At 29.4% G+C, this 21,940-nt stretch overlaps 2 protein-coding genes and 1 long non-coding RNA gene across 3 annotated transcripts; 2 read left to right on the forward strand and 1 right to left on the reverse strand.

Annotated features, from left to right (window-relative positions):
* Positions 1 to 620: 620 nt before the first annotated feature.
* On the forward strand, positions 621 to 5,378 carry Dcps (Decapping enzyme, scavenger). The gene is made up of 6 exons (XM_088183856.1): positions 621 to 723; positions 1,921 to 2,238; positions 2,341 to 2,486; positions 3,312 to 3,536; positions 3,604 to 3,721; positions 3,790 to 5,378. Exons 2-6 carry the CDS (start codon positions 1,941 to 1,943, stop codon positions 3,942 to 3,944), a joined length of 942 nt encoding a protein of 313 aa, XP_088039982.1. The 5' UTR covers positions 621 to 723; positions 1,921 to 1,940; the 3' UTR covers positions 3,945 to 5,378.
* LOC148236041 (uncharacterized) lies at positions 3,983 to 10,977 on the forward strand. Its single transcript, XM_088184845.1, has 6 exons — positions 3,983 to 5,353; positions 6,313 to 6,506; positions 10,154 to 10,245; positions 10,315 to 10,366; positions 10,432 to 10,538; positions 10,622 to 10,977. Exons 1-6 carry the CDS (start codon positions 3,983 to 3,985, stop codon positions 10,864 to 10,866), a joined length of 2,061 nt encoding a protein of 686 aa, XP_088040971.1. The 3' UTR covers positions 10,867 to 10,977.
* Positions 6,518 to 8,769, reverse strand: LOC148236042 (uncharacterized). The gene is made up of 3 exons (XR_015809248.1): positions 8,581 to 8,769; positions 8,312 to 8,496; positions 6,518 to 7,382 (listed from the first exon to the last, which is right to left on the reverse strand). It is a non-coding gene; the product is annotated as an uncharacterized LOC148236042 (long non-coding RNA).
* Positions 10,978 to 21,940: the final 10,963 nt, after the last annotated feature.

The following is a 21,940-nucleotide window of genomic DNA, read 5'->3' on the forward strand; positions in this document are numbered from 1 at the left end:
AACTGAATATCGTGGGGAATTATTCCTACTGGTGAGCAATTGTTCCGGTGCAACTCAAAGACTTCAATACAAGTTGGGTCACACATAGATGTCCGCACTTACCGACTCGACTATGACTCACCATCCGATTCCTTAATACGCTGGTATTGCACATTGATCTGTTCAATGTCGGGTACGAGGAGCTGATCCGGTTCGTATCATATAATTTTAATATTTTATGATTTGTTTCTTTCTATGTATTATTTGAATTATATATATTTTGTGTGTATTGAAATCATACTAGTGACTAGACGTTCCGAACTGTCCCAAATTTCACATTGAGCAAATTTAAGAAATGATATTAAATATAATGAACGTCATCTTAATAAGTTGTTTATACACTTTTTTTCACTCCCCCTGTAAATATTTGAAAATCTGCCCACCTTGTTCCTGTCTCTAAATAAATCTCCGCACAACCTTATACTAACCATTTTTAATTATAATACAAATAAAATAAATAATATTCTATATATTGTGCTAGAAATAATAAATAACTGCGTTTCTTTGTAAATTTGCATGCTATATTTAAATTTATATTAGTTTATATACATCACATATATTTTTTGTTGTTGTGGTCTATTATACTTTATAATTTTGGGGTTATACAGACATGACGTTTTGTAGTTGGCAACATTTAGCGCAGGCTTGCGTGTGTCGGCTTGTAGCGGGAGTTTGGTTCACTTTGTGAGTAATACAATATTTCCTTCATTTTTCCGCTTTATTTTCATATGGAGACTTATAATATGTTAAAATGTATTATTCTTGTCATAATTAACATTTATTATAATTGGTTAGCTGTGTGAAAAATACGTATTTTAGTAACATTGCGATAGTCTAACATTAGCTTTTACAAAATTAATTTTCAAGACTGGTCGCAATTAATAGTGCTATATATTGTTTTTATTACTATCGTTCTTGACAGATTGTCATTGTCATGTGGATTTGTTAAAATGAATGTATAAGAATGTGACATCAGGCTTTCATTTTTATTTCAAATAGAGGTCTCCAACTTTTTGACATTGCTCCATTGTAGTTTTTAAATCATTTCATATACATGTGCATGTCGATTTACATGATATTTATTATTACACTAATTGCTCAATTTTGATTAATAATCACTACACAATTAATTGTAACTAAAAATATATTTAGCAAAACTCGTTTTCTAATGTAAGTATAATATACCTGACTATTATTTCTCTGGCTTTAGATGTGTTGGGGGCCTCTTATTATCTGTTAAAACATTGACTTTATTTATCGATTAGTGGCCTTTTGAGTACTATTGATATTCATGTCTCTATAATATGTGTAATCAACAGAGTTCGGATTACTTTATTTAATTAAACAATTCCAAACATCACCTACCTTAATTCATCTTTAAAATATTAATGTTAATATTTATTTAATTGTACGGTAATCTCTTGACTACTGCCCTCTTAATTTATGTTGTCTGTATATTTTCCTATCATTAGGTCTTGAATTATTTCGTCAGCTGTAGATATATATATATTGTATTTTATATACATTATAGTATATACATATGTTTAAATGTATAACTCACCTACAAATGTGTTATCTCTAAATGCTATTATTTCCTCAAATAGCTGCAATTTCCAATAGACACTGAAAGTTTTATCGTTTTAACAACCATTATTAAACAGTGTGTTTTAAATAACTGTTGATTGATAAGTGATAAGTATAAAAATATTCTTCTATTATCTAAAAAAATTAATATCTGTATAACAATGATATATAAGGTATTTATAATATATTTATCATTTTAAATATTGAGTCCGGTAGATTATGGAATTTTAAGATAGATTGTTATCCGAGCTCTAGTACTCTCAAGACCGCTCATCAAAGACGTAAAATCATTTCTAGGTATATCATAAAATATCATAATGGCCGACTTGTCTAAATCAAGTGAACGCTCGACTGAAAATAATGATAAACAAGATGTACAGAACGAAGTAAGCCCTTGTCAATTCGTTCCCAAAGAGGTCCTCAACAACGGCCGGTTTGCTTGCGTACAAGGCCAAGTGCTAGGACAGCCATCTTTGTTGATATTGGAGCATAGGGAATTTGATAATTCACATTTGATATCCGACGCTTACAGTGGTGGCGAAACTCAATACGAAAAAATATTTCACAACGATATCTATTCAAAGTTTGTCATATATCCAAAAGCCCCAGCCAATGGTAAATAATTGTTTGATCATTTTTTTATGTAACCATATAAGAGTCATTAATGTTTATGAAAGATATTTTGTGGTTATAATTTTGATTTGTTTGCACTTATAGGCACAAAGGCGACCATCGTTAGTCCGTGCAGTCAAAAACATATTAATAAGTATCGACAGCAACAGCATTTCATTATTGAAGAGACGTCGGAACTTTATAAAAATGTTACTCTTAAACATTTGTTGACAGATCAGTTTGATTTATCTGTAAGTATAATATTTTATATAAATGTAAGGCACAATTTTTACTGTACACGTTGATAGTTGATTTCACAGCTATGGATTGTGTGGTAAATACTTAATATATGCCATTTTTATGAAGACTGTGTACCAGTGGAGTATTTCTCCCTCCAAAATGTTAAAAGATATAGTATTTGGTATGGACTGGTTCAACTTTAATAATATGCAATTTTGAGCATATTTTATTGCATACATTTTTTATCATATTTTATTGCATACATTTCATTTACAGTCAACTGACTCAAATGTCAAACATTTCTGAACGCATACAACATACAAAATGGTTAACACGTTTCCTTCAGGGCTCCATTCTGCTTAAGTGTTATTACAGAATCTTATAGTCCATTATCACAGTTGTTGGTGTGACAAACATATATCACCATATTGAATTTTCATTCGTCGTAGAATTTTACTTGCTTTTTTTACAAATGAATGACTGCAGCAGTCATTTAAGGCTACAGCTGTGCTATCACCCGTTGGCTATATTTCAAATTATATATAACTAATAAGACAATGAAGCTGTGCTTTATTATAGTACTTTTAAAGCAGCTTTCTTCCAACTCACCTTCATATCTACTGATGATGCATGTGTTTCCTTAATCATTTAAAAAAATTAAAGTACAGCAAAAAAACAATGAAAAGTGCAGTATAAAACTTGAACTTTAATTATTAGGTTAGCATTAAGATTTTTATTAGAGTTATCGCCTATTTATATCATTTTGTAGTAAAATTTGTGTCTCACATTTCTATATTATTATAACTGTTTATGATATTAATATTGATTTTTTGTAGTGGGTTTATAATATTATTGATGGAGAAAAAGAAGTAGATCGTACATTGTATCGAGATGATGATACACAAAATGGGTTTATGTTGCTGATGGATTTGCATTGGGATGGTGTAGATACAAACAGTCTTCATCTTTTGGCTTTGCCATTCCAGAAAAATATTTTATCTATACGAGATTTGACCGTTGAGCATTTACCGCTTTTGAAAAGCATCAGAAAGAAAACAATTGTAAAATAAATTATTTTTATTTTTATATGTAATTTGCATAAAAGTTAATTTTTTATTTATGTTTCAGGATATTGTGAAAGAGAAGTATAAAATTGCTGAAAACCAATTACGGATGTATTTTCATTACCAACCGACATTCTATCATTTGCATGTACATGTGACACACTTGAGAAACGATGCACCAGGTATTTATAAATAGCATTAAAAAGATTTGTATAATTAAAATATAATTGCTAAACTATTTTAATTTTAGGTATTAATATCGGTAAAGCTCATTTACTGGACACTGTGATCAATAACATCGAATTGTTAAGTGACTATTATCAACGTGCTACATTGCACTTTACTATAAGAGAATCGGACAGCTTGTATGTAAAATATAAAGATTTGAACGATGCTAAAGAATAGTTTTATAGTTAATTGTAAAACATATTAAATAAATTACAATGGACGTGATTAAAAACGTTATAATTGAAGCACGTCCGCGTTTACGTTCTTGCAACGTATCACTCTTAACTAAATCAGATTTTGCTGAAAATTACCACTTAAAAGTAAGCGTAAGGCCTAATTTTATTATTGTAAACTACACAGACAATGAATCTAAAACGTTGAAAAAGAAAAATAGATCTAAGATCGCTAGGAAAGATTCTGTTTCAAGTTGTGAAAGTTGCACGGATAGCGAAGACGAATCATACGATTATTCCAAATATGTAGATATAAGCTCTCATTTTATGCTGCTGCCCAATTCTTTATCGTCACTTAAAATTGAACAAAACTACATCTCATTCAGAATTCTGACTGAACCATCAAAGTCATCCAAAGGAACTTTTTTTAATGAAGTTTTAAATTGTGAGGAAAATACAAATTCTTTAGATAGCTTGTATAATTATGTCACTTGCATAAATAGGAACGCTATCAAAATCAATGACACTGAAGAAGTCGTTCTAAAATGCGCTAATTGTTCACAAATTATTTCAAATAGTGAAATGGGTAAAAACTTGAGTTTTAAAAGGATTTTGGAATTGCCTTCTGATAACTTAGATATGTCAGATTGGTTTTGTCACAATCATAGTCATTCTAATGTTGATGGCTCTGAAAACTCTGGTCATTCTAATAATTTAACTAACAAATTTATCCCTTCGATATCCGAGCTATATTACGGGTTGTCACATTTTGTTGTAAATGTGTCGAATGCTCATCCTTCCTTATTATTGTTTAATAAGAAACGATCTGTTATTCATTGCAATAGATGTTTCTTTTGGTTAGGAGTTTTTAAAGATTCAGACTGTTGCAATTTATGGAATTCTTGTGTTAAGTTTTCAAAAGTAAATCCTGTTGAATCTGGTGATCAAGATTTTCGCCTGCTCAATCATTTGCCATGTACTTCCTCTAATGTTGCTTTGAACGACTTTTTGTATATCGTGAAATATGGTATCAAAAATTCTTTAGTGAGTGCAATTTCATCCACTTGCAAGATATTAATAGAATGTAATTTTTCTCATGATAAAAAACATTATCTTTTTATTTGGGTGATGGATAAGCAGCTCGATATATTAAAAATGAAACATGTACAAAGCCCAGATAATAAAAATGTGAACGAAATTAAACTGGAGCATATTTTGACTAGTAAATTATTTTTCAAAATTGATAACAGCCTGGAAGCTGTGAATAGTTGGACGGAAGATTCTGCTGTACAACAGTTTGAAATATCGAAAGACATGTTTTTGGAAGGTAATAAACACTTGTCGAAAATGTCCGATTATATACCTCATAGTTTTAAAAGTACAAATGACTTTTATGTAACTTATTTAGAAATATAATCAATTTTAGAAATATATAAAATGTGTTTAATTTAATAAATATCATTAATTAATTTTTAATGTGTGCACTTTATTACGGTTAATGATTACAATTATGTATGTCAGTCGTATAACTTATTATATGTGATTGGTAAGATTATTGAGGAAAAACAACCATATAACTGTCGTTGGTAATATATCTTTCTAGATCATAAATGCTGTAGTTCTGTGTCGGAAGTTGTCAGTCGTCTTAAGTCTTGAATTAAACTCTTGACTAATCAAATCCGAAGATTGAAGTTGAAGCTCGGTTGCCACGGTATTCCGAATGTTTCTTCTGGAAAATCTCGTTTGTTGCAGAGTCCTGACATATGCAATATTTGTATCGTTAAAGCTTCTTTGCTTATCCAGGCTTTTTTAACCAATTGAAATCGATGGGATGTAAATGGAATATTGTACATAATTCTATGTATAAAACATGTTTACACGCGTCTAATGGATTCCGTAAAACATACCGATCTTTCTGTTGCTGGGAATTTTATTAGATCTTCTAAAAGTACGTGACTTATTATCGAAATGCACTCAAATCGAATCTTCCTGCCATGTATTTATTTAAAATTGCATGACGTTAAAGATGGCAAATTTTTTTATGTTACAGCTGCACTTCGAAATTTATTTTAAATTTCATTACACGTATTATGTAATTCGCATGTAATATAAAAATGGACTTAACAAGTCTGGTCTATGTGTGGCGTCACACGTGCCAGATGGATTCGGCCGGCGCTGTTTACAAACCCTTCACCGGCCGGGTTCTTACCAACCCGGCCGAGTCCCGTCAACTGACGCCAGTCTGTGATGAGTGTGAACATTATACAGTCCAAATATGAATCGTAAACGGATTATTGCAATGTGGCTTCTTTACCGGCGGCCTCGCTGACGCCAGAAAAAAAGTATATTGGGTGCATCCTGTCGTTCAAAAGAGACTCCTTGTGGGGGCCTTTTACACTTTGTTCGGAGAATTACTAGAACATGAAGAAAAATTCTTCAACTATTTTCGCATGTCCATCCCTTCTTTTCACGAGTTGCACGACAAATTGAAGGACGTTCTACACTGTCAGGACACTGTAATGAGGGATTGTATTCAACCTATGCAGATGTTAGCAGTAGCAATAAGGTAAGCGAAACAAGATTTTATTTTATATTTAGAGAAATAAAGATATAATTTAACACATGTAACGAGAACTTAGTATAAGTATATGAAAAGAGAACGTAGTAAAATTAAAATATTAAGAATCGATGATACTGACGATGAATCTGATAATATGCCATCAGGAAACAAACATTGTCCCCCAAACGATGCATAGTACTGGTTTGTAGAATTCGGTTGCAATTCTGTAATATGTTGTCTAGTCCATGGCTGTCTCTGTGATGCATAATATTGGCTACAAGTTGTCTGCAGTTGTGATGTTGACTGAGTAAACTTTTGATTAGTCCCTGACTGGTCCGTTGATGTATAAAATAGACTATTATTTACTGTCTCCAGTTGTGATGTTATCTGCATGACCTTGCTTTGTAGATGACTGTGCTTTATAAGGCACGATATCGTATCTTGATTTTTTAATTTTAAAAATTACTTCAAGGATACCAATTTGTATTTGAGGAATTTCATCTTCATTAAAAGAACCCAAGGAGGGTATGATACTTTTGTAAAACGATAGATCTCTATCTTCTACCTCGGGGTTCTCCAAAGCCTTTAACAACTTTTCTTCAACCGAGTCAATTTTATTTTTAGTAGTTTTAGGACGACTGCAGTAACGTGAATTTTTGAAACAAGTCTCGCTTTCTTCATGTAGATCATCAGTTAAATAATTCATGTCAGAAAGGCTGTCATCAGTTGGGCGCTTTACGGTAACCTTGTGCGGTAATTGCAGCTGAATAAACATACTTTTTTAGGTGCGTTGCGCCAGCGTTGGATTTTGTTGCTTCTTTGATTTTTTTTATTTCATGTACGAGTCGCGAATGTTAGCCCACCTCTTCATAACTTCTTTACCTGTAAACATATTTTTGTTTGTTTTAGATATCTTGGGAGCGGCTGTACGTTCACTGATTTACACTACACCTATAGACTCAGCCTATCAACAATAAGTAATATGGTCATAGATGTGTGCATAGCTATTTGGAATGCCTACCCATACCAACAAAGGAAAAGTGGGAAGATATTGCTTCATCTTTCGAAAAAAAAAGCAGATTTCCCTCATTGCTTAGAAGCAGTTGATGGAAAGCACGTTAAAATAGTAAATCCAGTTGGATCGATGCATTATAATTACAAAGGGTACTCTTCCGTGGTATGAATGACTGTTTTATTTATGTGAATATTGGAAGTTATGGGAAAGATTACGACTCCACAACATTCAAGAATTGTTCGCTGTGGAAATCAATTGTAAATAACCATCAACACCTACCGGAAGCAAAATTTCTTTCAGGTATAACACAAAATAAAGAAATACCGTATTGCCTTGTCGGGTGACAAAGCATTCGCCATACACAAGCATCTGCTTCGCCCTTTCGGTGGACGTAATCTAACTATAAGCAAAAGGGTTTTTGATTACCGCTTAAGCAGAGCTCGGCGCTATGTAGAATACACATTCGGCATTCTCTCTAACAAATGGCGAATATTTCACCGGGCAATAAATTTAAAACCAGATTTTGCTGTAGAAATAGTGAAAGCTTGTGTTGTTCTACACAATTTCGTTCGAGAAAGAGATGGTTACAAAGTGGAAGACACATTCACAGTGTTCGAGCTTGAAGAATTACCTAGCTCACCAACAGTACGTGGAGGAACAACAGCTAATGATATTAGAAACATATTTTCCGATTATTTATTAACGGAAGCAAATGGCAAAAATTTAACATGTAATTTATAAAAGAAACAGAAGATATTGCAAAGATAAAATATTTTAATAAATAATAATTACTCACCAAACTTGTTTTTTACCCCTCGTTCATATCTTTGAATTTAGGATTAATGGCTTCGCATAAGTCCTTCCACGCATTTCGCCTCAGGATTTAATTTTTATATATGTCACTAGTTTTGTCCCACAGGATGGGGCGAGATTCTATTAAAGTGTAATTAAAACTTCGATGTCCATTTCTTCCGCCATTGTCTGAACACGAGGAATATGATAATTTTATTGCAATATCTCACAATTACTATCAACGGCTGACTGCCGACTCGGCTTGCGTATGACCTTGTGTTGTACCCCTACCACACTCAACCCGGTACCCGGCGCCGGACAGTTGTGAGCGCGGCCGGCGACAACCCGGCAGCCAACGTCGGACCGACGCCGGATGGATTCCACCGGCACGTCTGAAATGGTAAGTACTAGCCCATACAACACCACCCCCACTATACGGCGCCGGCCAGGCATCCGGAATCCATCCGGCACGTGTGAAGCTACACTAAACATTCGTTTATTGATATTCGTTGGTGGATTTTCAAATGCGTTACTCTAGTTAGTGTATTTTATGTATTGTAGGGGGCCTATTTATATATAAATAGAAATATAGAAAGAAACTAAGTGAAAATCGCGATGAATCCCGAGATTTCAAAAATAATTATATTCGCGAACCTCTAATAATTCATATACACATACTAAAACAGAAGTAAAATCGTTGAAATTCGTAGCACATTGACAATACGATGCGTATGAGTAACGTCGCCATTTAAAACAGGGGTGGCAAAAACATCAGACCCCTTAAATTAAGTTATATTTTTTATTAGCTTTAAATTAATTTAATTTATATATTTAATTAAACCCCCTATTCTTTTATTGTTGTTATTAATAACAACAATAAAAGAATAGTATGTTTAATTAAATATATATAATTATATATCGCGGTGCAGCATGAATTTTAAATTATTTTTTCTGCCATTCCTTATAGAAAATATTGTGACAAATACACTGCTATTTTTGAAATGTTAAAAAAATAATATTGAATTTAATTTTTGAGGATTTGTTAGAGCCAAAGTGCCTGAAGTTTTTATACCGTTTATATAAATTGTCTACTAAGTCGCGCAGTGCTATTTTTTTTAGATATTTCATTTTTAAATTGCAACATTATTTAATTAAAGATCTCTAAAATGCGACATTAAGATTTTATGTAAATTATATCAGTGACAAACGAAGAACTCGAAATAACTTTGCAATCAACGTTTAGCTTACCGCTAATAATCTTACTAATTGTAGTAGAATTCTTTAACAAACCATTGACAATATTTGTTTATGCATTAATAATCATACACAAGTATAGTATTTGAAAGAGGAATAGTGACAATTTGTTACATAAATAATATTTTTTAATAATTATTTACTATTTAAAAATTACAAAGAATTGCTTAATACAAATATTTACAATTTTATTTTATATTCTATAAAAAACAAAAAAACAATTATTTTGTATTACGTATTTTTCGTATTTATTAAAATATCACACTAGAAATTAAAAAAAAGATTGGTAAGTAAATATTTGTTTATGGCCAAATATTTAAAAGTATTAAAGTCACTGACATTTAATTGGCGTTGCTTTGAGGTTAAATTCATAAGACGTTTTATCAGTATATGCGCTGTGTTGCGCAATCAAATACAATTTTTATCGCACTTTCAAGGCTTTACAATAACTTTCACTTATAAATTATTAGATTTACTATAACAACAATCATTTAATATTCACATGAAACTTTAATTGTTGTAAATAAACTTGAAGCGTATTTTAAATTATTACATAAAACGCAAGTAAATATTGTATGAATGCGATGCTAAGGAGATGTATTCAAAATATCAACAAAATATCGATTGGAAATGCTTACAAATTACATAAAGCAAATATATCAAGACCAATATCAACTACAATAAGTAAGTTGTATTTTAATATTAATGAATGTATAGTTTTGCTCTTATATATATTAACACCAACATTTTCAGAGTTAAATCATGGCGAATATGAATGGCAAGATCCTAAATCAGAAGATGAAGTGTATGTAAATATATTTTTATTATAATAAAAAAATAGTATACATCAATTAATTTTATTTTGTTTAGAGTTCACATAACTTATATTGATAAGGATGGTAAAAAGACCAAAATCAATGGTAAAATAGGCGATAATATTATGTATTTAGCACATAGATATGGAGTAGAAATGGAAGGTATTTATCAATGATATATAATTAATCAAAAAATTCGGTACTATTGTTGAATATATATATATATATATATTATTTTATTGTAGGTGCTTGTGAAGCGTCTTTAGCATGTACAACATGTCATGTTTACGTATGTAGTGATCACACTGATATTTTACCAGAGGCTACCGAAAAAGAAGATGACTTGCTAGATATGGCGCCGTTTCTTAAAGAAAATTCTCGGTTAGGTTGCCAGATAATTTTAACAAAAGAACTGGAAGGCTTAGAAGTTCAATTACCACTAGCCACGAGGAATTTTTATGTTGATGGTCATAAACCAACCCCACATTGATGAAGATTGTTAATTATGTTTGCTACGAATATGATGTGATTTATGTTATGTTATATTATAGATTGTATGCTTGTAATAAATATATTTTTAATAAAATACCAAAGATCTAAATTTTGCTTTATCTGTATTAATGGAATGTTTTAAATTTTTTATTATTACTATTTGTACAATCTATATATTTATTTATAGATTTAGAAAACGCTTTAATTTTATTAAGTTGAAAACTTGAAATTTGTCTGTCAGTCAAATCTGCTTATCAATTATCTTGTCATCTCATTCTTTTCTTTCTGTTTTCATGAATATGTCAATGAAGCTTCTTGTTTGTCATAAAACATGGATACCTGTAATACATCTAAATATTTTTGATTGGAATCTTTGGATTATTTTGATGTTGGTATTTTTAGCTGTACCCTAAATTTGAATTATAATATTGCTTTTAAAGTTGTTTTTTAGTAACAGCTAGTTACCTAACTTATAACATTTGAATTCCTCGACCCAATAGCCAGTACATTTGATGGAATTTTATTCCCAGTTATTTTCCTTTTGTACAGCATATTTCCTTAGAATATTTTCAAACAATGATAAAAAATCTAAAATTGCTTGGTGAGCGTTTATTCAACAGAGTGCACACGAGCAGAGACCACTTAAAATTATTTTGTACAGCTAGCGGATAATATTTTAAAATACCTTTGATTCGTTTAAGCTTATAAATGGTATAATACACCCACTTTTTGTATTTAAATTACTTATAAATTATTTTCAATAACGTGGCAATTGCACTGGAGTTCTAAAACCGCTACTTCTGTTGTCGTTATAACTTAAAAATTAATTCTAATAACTTTTTTAAATATATACACTTATTGATAATAATTTTACATTCATTAATCACTGGACTGGAATTTAATTTTTAAAGATAGCATAGAAAAGGGTTAGAAAACATTTGTTTAGCTCCCTTTATAGTAGAGCGATTAGATGCACACTTTGGTTAGTTGCTATTATATTATTTGTTCTATTGTTACAATACAGTTGTTTTCGCCACTGTTTTTCAGCGTTAATCTACTACTTTTTAGGTCTTAAATCCTTAAATTTATTAAATATTTATAACACAATAAACACCACTATGTAGTATTTTGATTTATTATACATTTTAAAATGCTTATAGTTAATTTGAATTACTTTAAATTTTAAACTTATTTGCTAAAGAGAATTGATGGTAAAATAGTATCAGCTTATGTTTAAAATGTAATGTGTTGATAATATGTGTATGGGGGGGGGGGGAGGGAGTAACATAGTTTTTGCCTGGGGCGTTCAATAAGCTAGGATCATTCCCAATATGACTAAACTTAGAAAAACCCGCATGTTTGATTATGTATGTGTAGACGAAAGAAGCAATAATCAAGAGAAAACTTAAAAATATACATTTATTGTAATTTTAGATGATATTTAATATATAAAAAAGAGTTATTTTTATGCACTGCAATATATTGTATTATTATTATGTATGTATAGATAATAATTTTACATTCATTAATAATGGACCGTGCTTTAATTTAATGGTGAATTTTTAATACCAACATAGAAAAAATAAAAAATATTTTTTATTTTGCCTGAATGGTAAAGCGACATAAATAATCTCATGTAAGCCATAGAATCATACATTTCACTCTCTACATCTCGTCGCGCTACTTTGCGCACTTTTGTTGGTTACCATTATATTCTTTGATATGTCTATATCGTACAGTTGTTATCGTTGTTATCTTAAATTGTGAAACATTATTCTAATTTGAATTATGGTTTTGAAAATGTTTTTATTTAATATTAATCTATTAATATACATATTTTATTATATGTTTGATATTTAAACAAATCTTTACTTAACTATAACGCAATAAAATTATTGGATTATGTGGGTTAGAATTGATGGTTTGTATTTGTATGATTTTATATACATAACTCATTTAATTAATAACATAAATCTTCTGAAAATTTTTTAAATACTTTTTTTTTTGCTCTACATAGTACATACATATACTGCATGCACTACATAAAATAAAATATATCATTTATATTGTATTGATTAATTTCCTAAATTTTTCGCAAACCATAAAACATACAGCAAAAATGTTAATGGTAAATCAATATGGTTTTGAATAGCAATTGAACATTTTTACTCGCACTTAATATCCGGTGGTGAAGTCAGAGGGGCTTGGCTCTTGCAGGTTATTTTTTTTTACATATCTGGGATTAACAAGCTATTAACCAAATGGATATAACCTCGGCACATGGGCTGGGCGTTGCAGATGGGATATACCAAAAGATTTTCCATAGTCATAACATTCATACATTTTCCACAAAAATCAATATTTTTTCCACAGATAATTAATCAATTGCATACATTTTTACATAAGATTATTGTGCAATAACATTTAATTACATAAGAAAATGCTGCTATGCATCGTACATTACAATGCACACCCAATAATTAATCTTGAACATTAAAACGCATCGTTATGTGCGATAAATGTTGTATATTATTAGCTCATATAAAATATAATATGTATTTATTTTACAAAGACCTTGATTCTGAGCGATGATCTCAATTTATTCATAAAAGTTTGCTTTAGAACATTATTAGCGCAAACGATCATCACGCAACGCTTCTGCACATATTATGTGTTATAATGTTAAAAAATAATACCTCAAGTTCGAGTTTATCGCACTAAAATTACATTTTGATTCTTATTGCTCCGTTTTAACCATTGTCATTTTATGGATCCGTAAAAATTGCTGGTTCGGAGAAAATTGACGTGATTCACACAGAAACTTCCACTGAAGCATTATTTAAATTCAATTATTTAACCCCTTCAAGTTTTCTATGTGTAGAGGTTTACAAATTCATTGATATTGCTGTGTGAGATTAAAAGATATCTTAAATGGGTCGTCGGGCGAAAAAAATTCGATACGAAACGTAAAAAAATGTAGAACGCCCATTACACGACCGAAAGTGCTTTATTTTGGTTAAATGTATTTCTCTCTTGTATTTTTTATTATATATTTATATTATATTATAGTACTGGAGTCAGAATTTTTAATTCTAAAATATAAGTTAAATCACATAAGTTAAATAAATACATAACCAGCACGATATGAATTCGAATACCCTATAGACCTTAATCCAGGACGTCCGCACTAGCCATCCGGTTCCCTAATACGCTGGCATTATATATTGGTTTGTTTAGCGTCAGCTACAAGGAGCTGGTCCGGTTCGTAGCATTTAATTTTAAGATATTTTGCTTTTTCTTTCTTTCTTAATATGTATTATTCCTATCATATTTATATTATATTTTTCACGTATTGTATATTACGTGACGTATTCGTTTAGCTTGTTAGGTCACGATGATTTTAATTTAATTCAAAAAAGTAAAAATAAATATATTACTTAATTATTCCACAGATTCTTGAAATAGAACAACATTTTTTCGACTCCCTTTTTGGTAGCTAAATCGAATTGTAAATGTGAGCTAATAATACCATATTCGTTATTACACTGAAATCAATTATTTTCTCGCATATCAGGAAACGATAAACCATCACAACCTAATTAGTTTCATAGAAAAAACATATGTATAGAAAAGTTATTTTTGTACAAAGCACACAAAAAATTGTCATTAATCAAAAGTTGTTTAGTACACATTTCATAATACTCTTATGATTTCTAAACGTAGAAACTAAAATGAAATAATATCACATTTCAATACACATATATTAAGAATTACAGAATTATTTTAGTGCTATTTTTATTTTTATATGACTTGTTATATCTAATCTTATGTTATATTTAAGTATTTTTTCATATTTTTGTAATCATAAAAATTAATATAATACGACCGAATCAAAGGGACACGTGTAATTTAGACTTTCGTGACAAAATATATAAGCAAAAAATTACACGGTTCGTGTAAAATAATAATACACATACATACGTTTGAAGAACACATTTTTTATTTTCATCAACGTTGACCTCAGGTAATGTCAAGAATTTTATACGAAACATGTAGGAAATATTATAACATGTGCATTGCATACTCAAATATAATTATTAGCCTTGCATGAATATGCAAAGTATTTTTGAACTGCAATAACGGGGCAGCTTAATTACATACCACAATATTCATATTATAATAAACTAAAATAAACACACACAATGAAATATTATCATTTCATGCGTATGTGTGATACATAGATAAAGATACTAAATTGAATTTTAAATTATTGTCGGTGTAAAAGAGGTGGTTTTAGTACATTTGTTGAATATGTTATCCGGTCTCAGTAGTGAGTTATTTGATGGGAAGTTAAATTTAATAGATAAAAAAAAGGTTATTGATATTGCGTCAAACAGACGCAATAGCTGTGTTTTAATTGGTTTATTTTCGGAAACTAAGGTCTAGTACGTCTGCGTTAATCTTTCCGTTTTAAGTTATTTTAATAAAATTATTAGTTCAAGGCATTGTACTTATAACTATTATCAATACAATTATTACGTTTAGTGTTAAATTATTATATATTACATAATGTATGTGTTTATAACGACTTTATTAATTTGTTCAAAAATAATGGCAATCCATTTATTTTGTTTTACAAGTTTTGAAATTGCCTTGAGAATTATACATAATATTTATATTATGTATAATTACAATTATTGGAACAATTTTTTGAGATTGTCATTTTTAAATTAATATTAAATCGACGGCCTACCGAAATATTTTGTTTTTAATTAAACAAAATATTTTGGTAGACTTCTAACATCAGCTTATCAACGCGAACGAGTGAGAATCTGGGCCCTGGGAAAACAATGATTCCGGACCTCATGACAAAAATGTCATTTTATGTATTTTTTAACATCGTAATATAATTTCTTGAATAAATATTAATAGGTACGAGTTAACCCTTTCTATGTTACAAATAAATATAAAAATTAGTCACCGTTGCGACATATTTTCTGAAATCATTTTTTATGCAAAATATTTTGAATAGGCATTAAAAATTATTAAAAATATCTACTCATAATATTTATCTGATGATTAGTCATGTTTTCTTTGCTGCTCAGTGTTGCCATATAGTGAATTTCCAGTCCAGGTCAAAAGTAATAAGATCGTGCCACCACAGTGAAAACGCTCAATTATCAAGCGTTTATATCGAATCGAATGAAGCACATCTAAACCGAATTTTAACTATTAGGAGAGCGCAAAAAACAATTATCCCTTCTCAGAAGTCAAAAATCCACGTCAAAAGCAATAAAATGGTGTCGTCGCCGTCACGATTTTATTGTTTTTGACGTGAATTTTTAACTTCTGAGAAGTGATAATTGTTTTTACGCCCTCCTATTACCTAAAATTTGGTTTGAATATTCTTTAACCGATACTCTCTTATCTGAAGTCTGTAGTAATATCAGTAAGAATAGCTATACTATTTTTAAACAAAGTGTAATATTCCAGTGCAGACAAATTATGAAGCAATATGCGAGATACGACGTCTTTCTGTACTTCTTCTTCCGCTACCAAAGCAATAAAATCGTGCCGTCGCCGTCGCGATTTTATTGCTTTTGACGTGAATTTTTGCCATAACATGAAGTTTATTTTTTGGCTGATACTGACCAAAAATCAAACTCAAATGTTTGGTTTTTATAAACTATAATATTTAGGGCCTGTATCTAATTGGGAAAAGGTTTGTTATGTTGCAAAGATAAATTTACAATAATGCTAAATGTATTTCACAAATGAACTAATTATACAAATCTAATCGTCTTTTAATTTTATAGTAGAAATAATCACTTTAATGAAGGCGTACGACAAAGCGCTGTACTTCACCATCATGCGACTATGCAAATGGTCAACGCAAGCAATAAATACTGTCGTGCACTCTTTGAATATGCATTAGGGATTAAAGGACGACCCTGTGCCAACGATGTCCACGAAGGTCTGCCACAATAACACAAATGCACGTCCAAGGAGGGTATAACTGCTTAGCAAAGTTGTACATAGCAAAGGGTGTTAGCGGGCGGTGGAGGCGGTCAAAGCTTCGGGGATGGGTTTTTCGATGGGGTGCGGGTCAGAGCGATGGCGTGGGCTAACTCAAGAAGGTGGTAGAGGGTGCAAGCATCGACAAAGGCACCATTCCACCAGCACCCCAGGCTGGACTCGACCTATTCCGTGGACCCTCCGAGGTCTCCGCCGTGCGCGAACCTTTATTGTTTTATTACACACCCGTCGGGATCCTAGTGTTGAATTATTTTTATAACAAAAATATATAGCTAAATCTCTTACAAGTGCTAATTTTAATTTTCGTATATACCATAAATATGTGGTATGAATTTGTCGCAGTGTGGTGTTATGTGCGCCAAAAATTATGCTAAAATTTATCCGTCATGACTTCGCATCGTATCGATTTGCGGTTGTTGCTGTTTTAACTAAAGATCAACATGATCCAGGATCGAAGGTATTTATCATGCTTTAAAATATAAACGTATAGCATAAGGTTCTCTTCACTTAAAAACAAAATAATGACGTAAAGAGGAAGCATAAAAAATGTGAAATCAATTATTATTGTTTCGTGTTGAGCGTGAAGTTATATAGTTGAATTGATTTATTATTAATTTAGTTTAATGTTATTGTTATAAATATATAATTTATCAAGGCTCATTTAGATTGGGGTTAGTATTAAGTGGTATTTGTTTATATTAGACTTAAGCCAGTAATGATTTTATTTATAAAATCATTAAAATTAGTTTTAATATATTTTTTAACCAATATTTAATTTAATAAAATATAACTATAGCTCAGTGACGTCATACTGATTTTTTTGAATTTTATTTATAATATAAAAGTGTATATTGAATCAATGAGGTACTACTTTTGAGCGCGTAGTTTAATACTCGACCTCGGAAAATCTTATCCGATAAAATTTCAACATAAATCTGAACGAGTGATCAAAAGTTATTTTATTTAACAATCAAATTTTTTCGTGTAGCGTTTGGTAGGGTAATTAAAATACATAGGAAATTCTCATATGGTAAATAATATTTTGAAAAATAAATATATGTATATTTACTTAAATTCTACATAAAATCAAACATATTACACTAAGAATTGTAAGATTCTTTATTCATTTTATTTTAATAATATTTGCCATATATTATATGCTTATATAAAATAACACACTGATTTAAATTGTGTATTATTTTTGTATTATTTTCCCTTAAAAGTTTTTTTAAAATAGCGACCATTTTATTATTGAACATTTGGGGGAAAATCCATAGTTTTTAAAAATCTATTACTTACTTGATTGATTTTGATTTTTTGGTAATATGTATTTATTTGATTTAAAGACAAATTTAGGACTCTAGTTTAAAATTTAAAAATTTTAAAGTAAAAAAGTAGAAAATTTGCTTCAAAAGTGCTATAAAATTATGCCTAAGATATTTTTTAGCATAATACATAATATCACAAAACAATTCAGTTATTATTTCAATTGATAATTATAGTTGTAAATAACTATGAAATCTAGATTACTATATTTATTTTTTGTCCACAAAAATTGAGATTTGGGTATTATAAATTACTCTTTATTTTTATATTTATGAATGCATGTTAGAGATTAATTGTAAATGTCCGTTAAAATAAGATAAAAATCTTATTGACGATTTTATATTTTCTTGCTAATATAATAATAATTTATACAATATTACAAGTAAGCTATTTTATAATACATAATTATTATTGATATATAATTCATAAATACAAAAAAAATAATTTACAATAGTATAATATTGCCCCATTTTAATTATTGTGCAACACTATTAAATATGTTAAATAAATTAGATAAACAAATGTTGCAAAAATTACAAAATAGGGCAATGAGAGTAATCTTAAATAAAAATAGATTAACTAATTGTAAAAGTATGATTGATAGATTAGAATGGTTAAATGTTCAAGAAATATTGAGTATGAATGTTTTAGTATTTATATATAAGTTAGAAAATAATATGTTACCAAAATATTTTAATAAGTATTTAATAAGAAATAAAGATGTACATGAATATAATACTAGAAATAAAGAAAATTTAAAGATAATTAAGTATAAGAAAACGAGTACGGCTAGGGGAATTATGTACGGAGGTTTTGATTTATATAATAGTCTTCCAAGAGAAATCGGAAACAGCAAAAATATAACGGGTTTCATAAATGGAATAAAAAAACACCTTCGTACATATAGAAATAAATTATAATATTAAGACTTGATATTTTATATTATTGTATATTTTTATTTTTTCTTTCTGTTATGTATTTTTTATATATTTATATATATGTTTACTAAATTTGTTAGATGTAAAGATTAGCTATTAAGCTAAATAAATTAATAAAATAAATAATAAATAAATGTAATAAAAAAATAACGTAAATTTTATTTTTATTATCTATTATTTATTTTGTTCCATATTAATTAGTACCTATGATATATAAAATAATATCACATATGACAGCGTTTTTTTTTAATTTACAAAACATTTGTAAATTAATTATTTGATATAGTTTAATTGTATTTTATACATAATTATAAGTAATACATATTTATTGGCTATTTTATAATACCAACATATTTCTTATTGATTTATTATATATGTGTTCTTATAGTTGCAAAATAATGTTTTTTAATGTTATTTTATTTGCTGAAATATAAAAGTATCTGGTATATAAAGTCTCTGCGGCATCATGACGGTTCCGTTTTTAGCCAAAAATCATGATTTTGTAGCTAAGCGTGAGCCAAATCCAATAGTTGCTCGCTCATAACTTTAATCGTTTTCTTTGGATTGCTTCACGCAAGCGACATAAAACTATTAAAATTAAAACATTATTGTTCCAACTCTATATATAACAAAACTATTATTTTTCAAAAAATATAGCAACAAATATTTAAGCTGAAGAAAATTCCTAATCCCAGAGTTATCACATAATAAAGAATGCATTTGCCTGTAAAGCCACGGCTCGTGCATATCTGATACCAGGATATAAAAAATAACGATTTACTGTTTATAACGGTTTCAGACGAAGCGTAAACATAAATTCGTTTTTCAAAATAATATTGCACATTCTACATACATACATTTCGCAGCTAAATGAGCCGATCGGTGCACGCGATGAACTCTCCTCTTGCAACATAGCGCTTTATTAATTTTTTAATTTGTTATCGTTCTCCAAATTTAGCAAGTGCGAATCGTCATATGTGAGTGAAACAATGACTCTTTTTTTATATGCAAAACCTTGAGTGTTTCCACTTTAATCGCCCAAGTCCGTCACGGTTTTATCCAGGTCCAATCTGAAACCATCATACAATGGGGAGCGATTTAACTTTTTTGATTTTCTTGCAATGAGTAATCATAATTCATATTACGTCATTGCTGTTGATTTTTTTCTTATTCGTTTTGCTGAAAATTTGCAATTGTAACAATTCGCGTTTTAATTGTTTGTGTTTGAGTTTGAGCGGAACAAACGTGTGATCGCGTGCTTGGGAATTAAAATAGCATTAAAAATGAAGGAGTTTTTATTAGATCCTTTTGCTAAAAATACAGCTATTGTGCCAAATATTCACAGTAGCAAAAAACGCTATATGCAATATAAACTGCATTTTAATTGAATAGTGCGCCATAAAATCATACATATAAATTAATAAGTTAGTTTTGTTATAATCAAGAATAAAATTTAGCAGTTATATTTATCAGCAAATACAAGTGTTATGACTCTCGTTTTTTATTTAAGTTCCACCAAATATTTATTTAGCGACGCTTGCAGTTTCTCATATTACAATTTTCGTATAATTATGAACTTACAAATTACAGGCTAAAATATAATGTTTCGATTACTTTACTGTCAGCACTGCAAAACCGCAAAAAACGAAATTTTTATTTCAGATCAAATAAGTAAATAACTAATAATAACATGTACATACAATTTATATAAAGTTTATACAAAAACTGAATTTTGTTACAGTTTCCTTTTTGTGAAAATGTGTTTCCGCCATTTTTTTTGTCAAAATATAATTCTAGGTACTTGACCTCTTTTTGTGTGGTAGTATTTGGCCATTTAGCGACACATTTGGGTAGGTCTTTTTATTTAATGTGAAAATTAAATGAGGGGATTTAGTATTTGCTTTTATTCTCCAATTTTTCAAACATTGTTCGATTTCACTCTAAAGGTTTTCTGACGCTTTTGATGGGTTCTTATGTTATTGTTACTGAACCTATCTTTAGGAGATATTAATATTAGAAAAATGTTAAAATAAATTATTAAAACACAAATACAAAAAACACATTGAGAAACAATATTTTTTTTATAAAATTTACTATAATTATGGAAATATTAACTCACTCCCAGGTATTTACTAACAAGTTGCCAAATGTGTTTAAATTAAATCACTACTCAAAGGGTTTATTATATTTATATTATTCATTAGGCTTAATATACAATATTTTTTTTGTAATAAATTCAAGAGGGCCATTACTTTTATATCATTTACATACATATGTCAGAAAGAAGCTTATAAATAGAATGAGTAGACAATTAAAATCTTACTGAAAATGGCAATAAGTTGACATAGAGGGAAATATGAAAAGAAGGAAGTAAAATATATAAAATTACTTACTAATATATATATAAAAAAATTGTGCAGAAAAATAAGCGTATCCAGTAACAAATTGGGTTGACTAAACTTTCTTCGGGTTCCTTGAGTGCAACTGAGAAAAATAAAAAACAAATGACACTAAATTTAATATACAATTATATTAAGAAGTATGAAACAGTACATTTCCTAAAAGCAGTTCTAAGGAATAAATATGAAAAATTATTTATTTTTGTCAAAGGTTCTTTAATTGTAATATTTAAATACAAAATGTATATGCGAAATTCATATTATTATTTTCATGCTAATAATAATAGCCATGGTCATAGAACTTAAAAACCGACAAATGACTTGTCGCATTTAAAATAAACTAAAAAACATTTTGTAATAGCAGTAATTCCAG

This window comes from Plectrocnemia conspersa, unplaced genomic scaffold (assembly GCF_051122295.1).
Source record: "Plectrocnemia conspersa isolate PC_06_02 unplaced genomic scaffold, ASM5112229v1 ptg000004l, whole genome shotgun sequence".
In the NCBI taxonomy this organism is placed as follows: Eukaryota; Metazoa; Arthropoda; class Insecta; order Trichoptera; family Polycentropodidae; genus Plectrocnemia; species Plectrocnemia conspersa.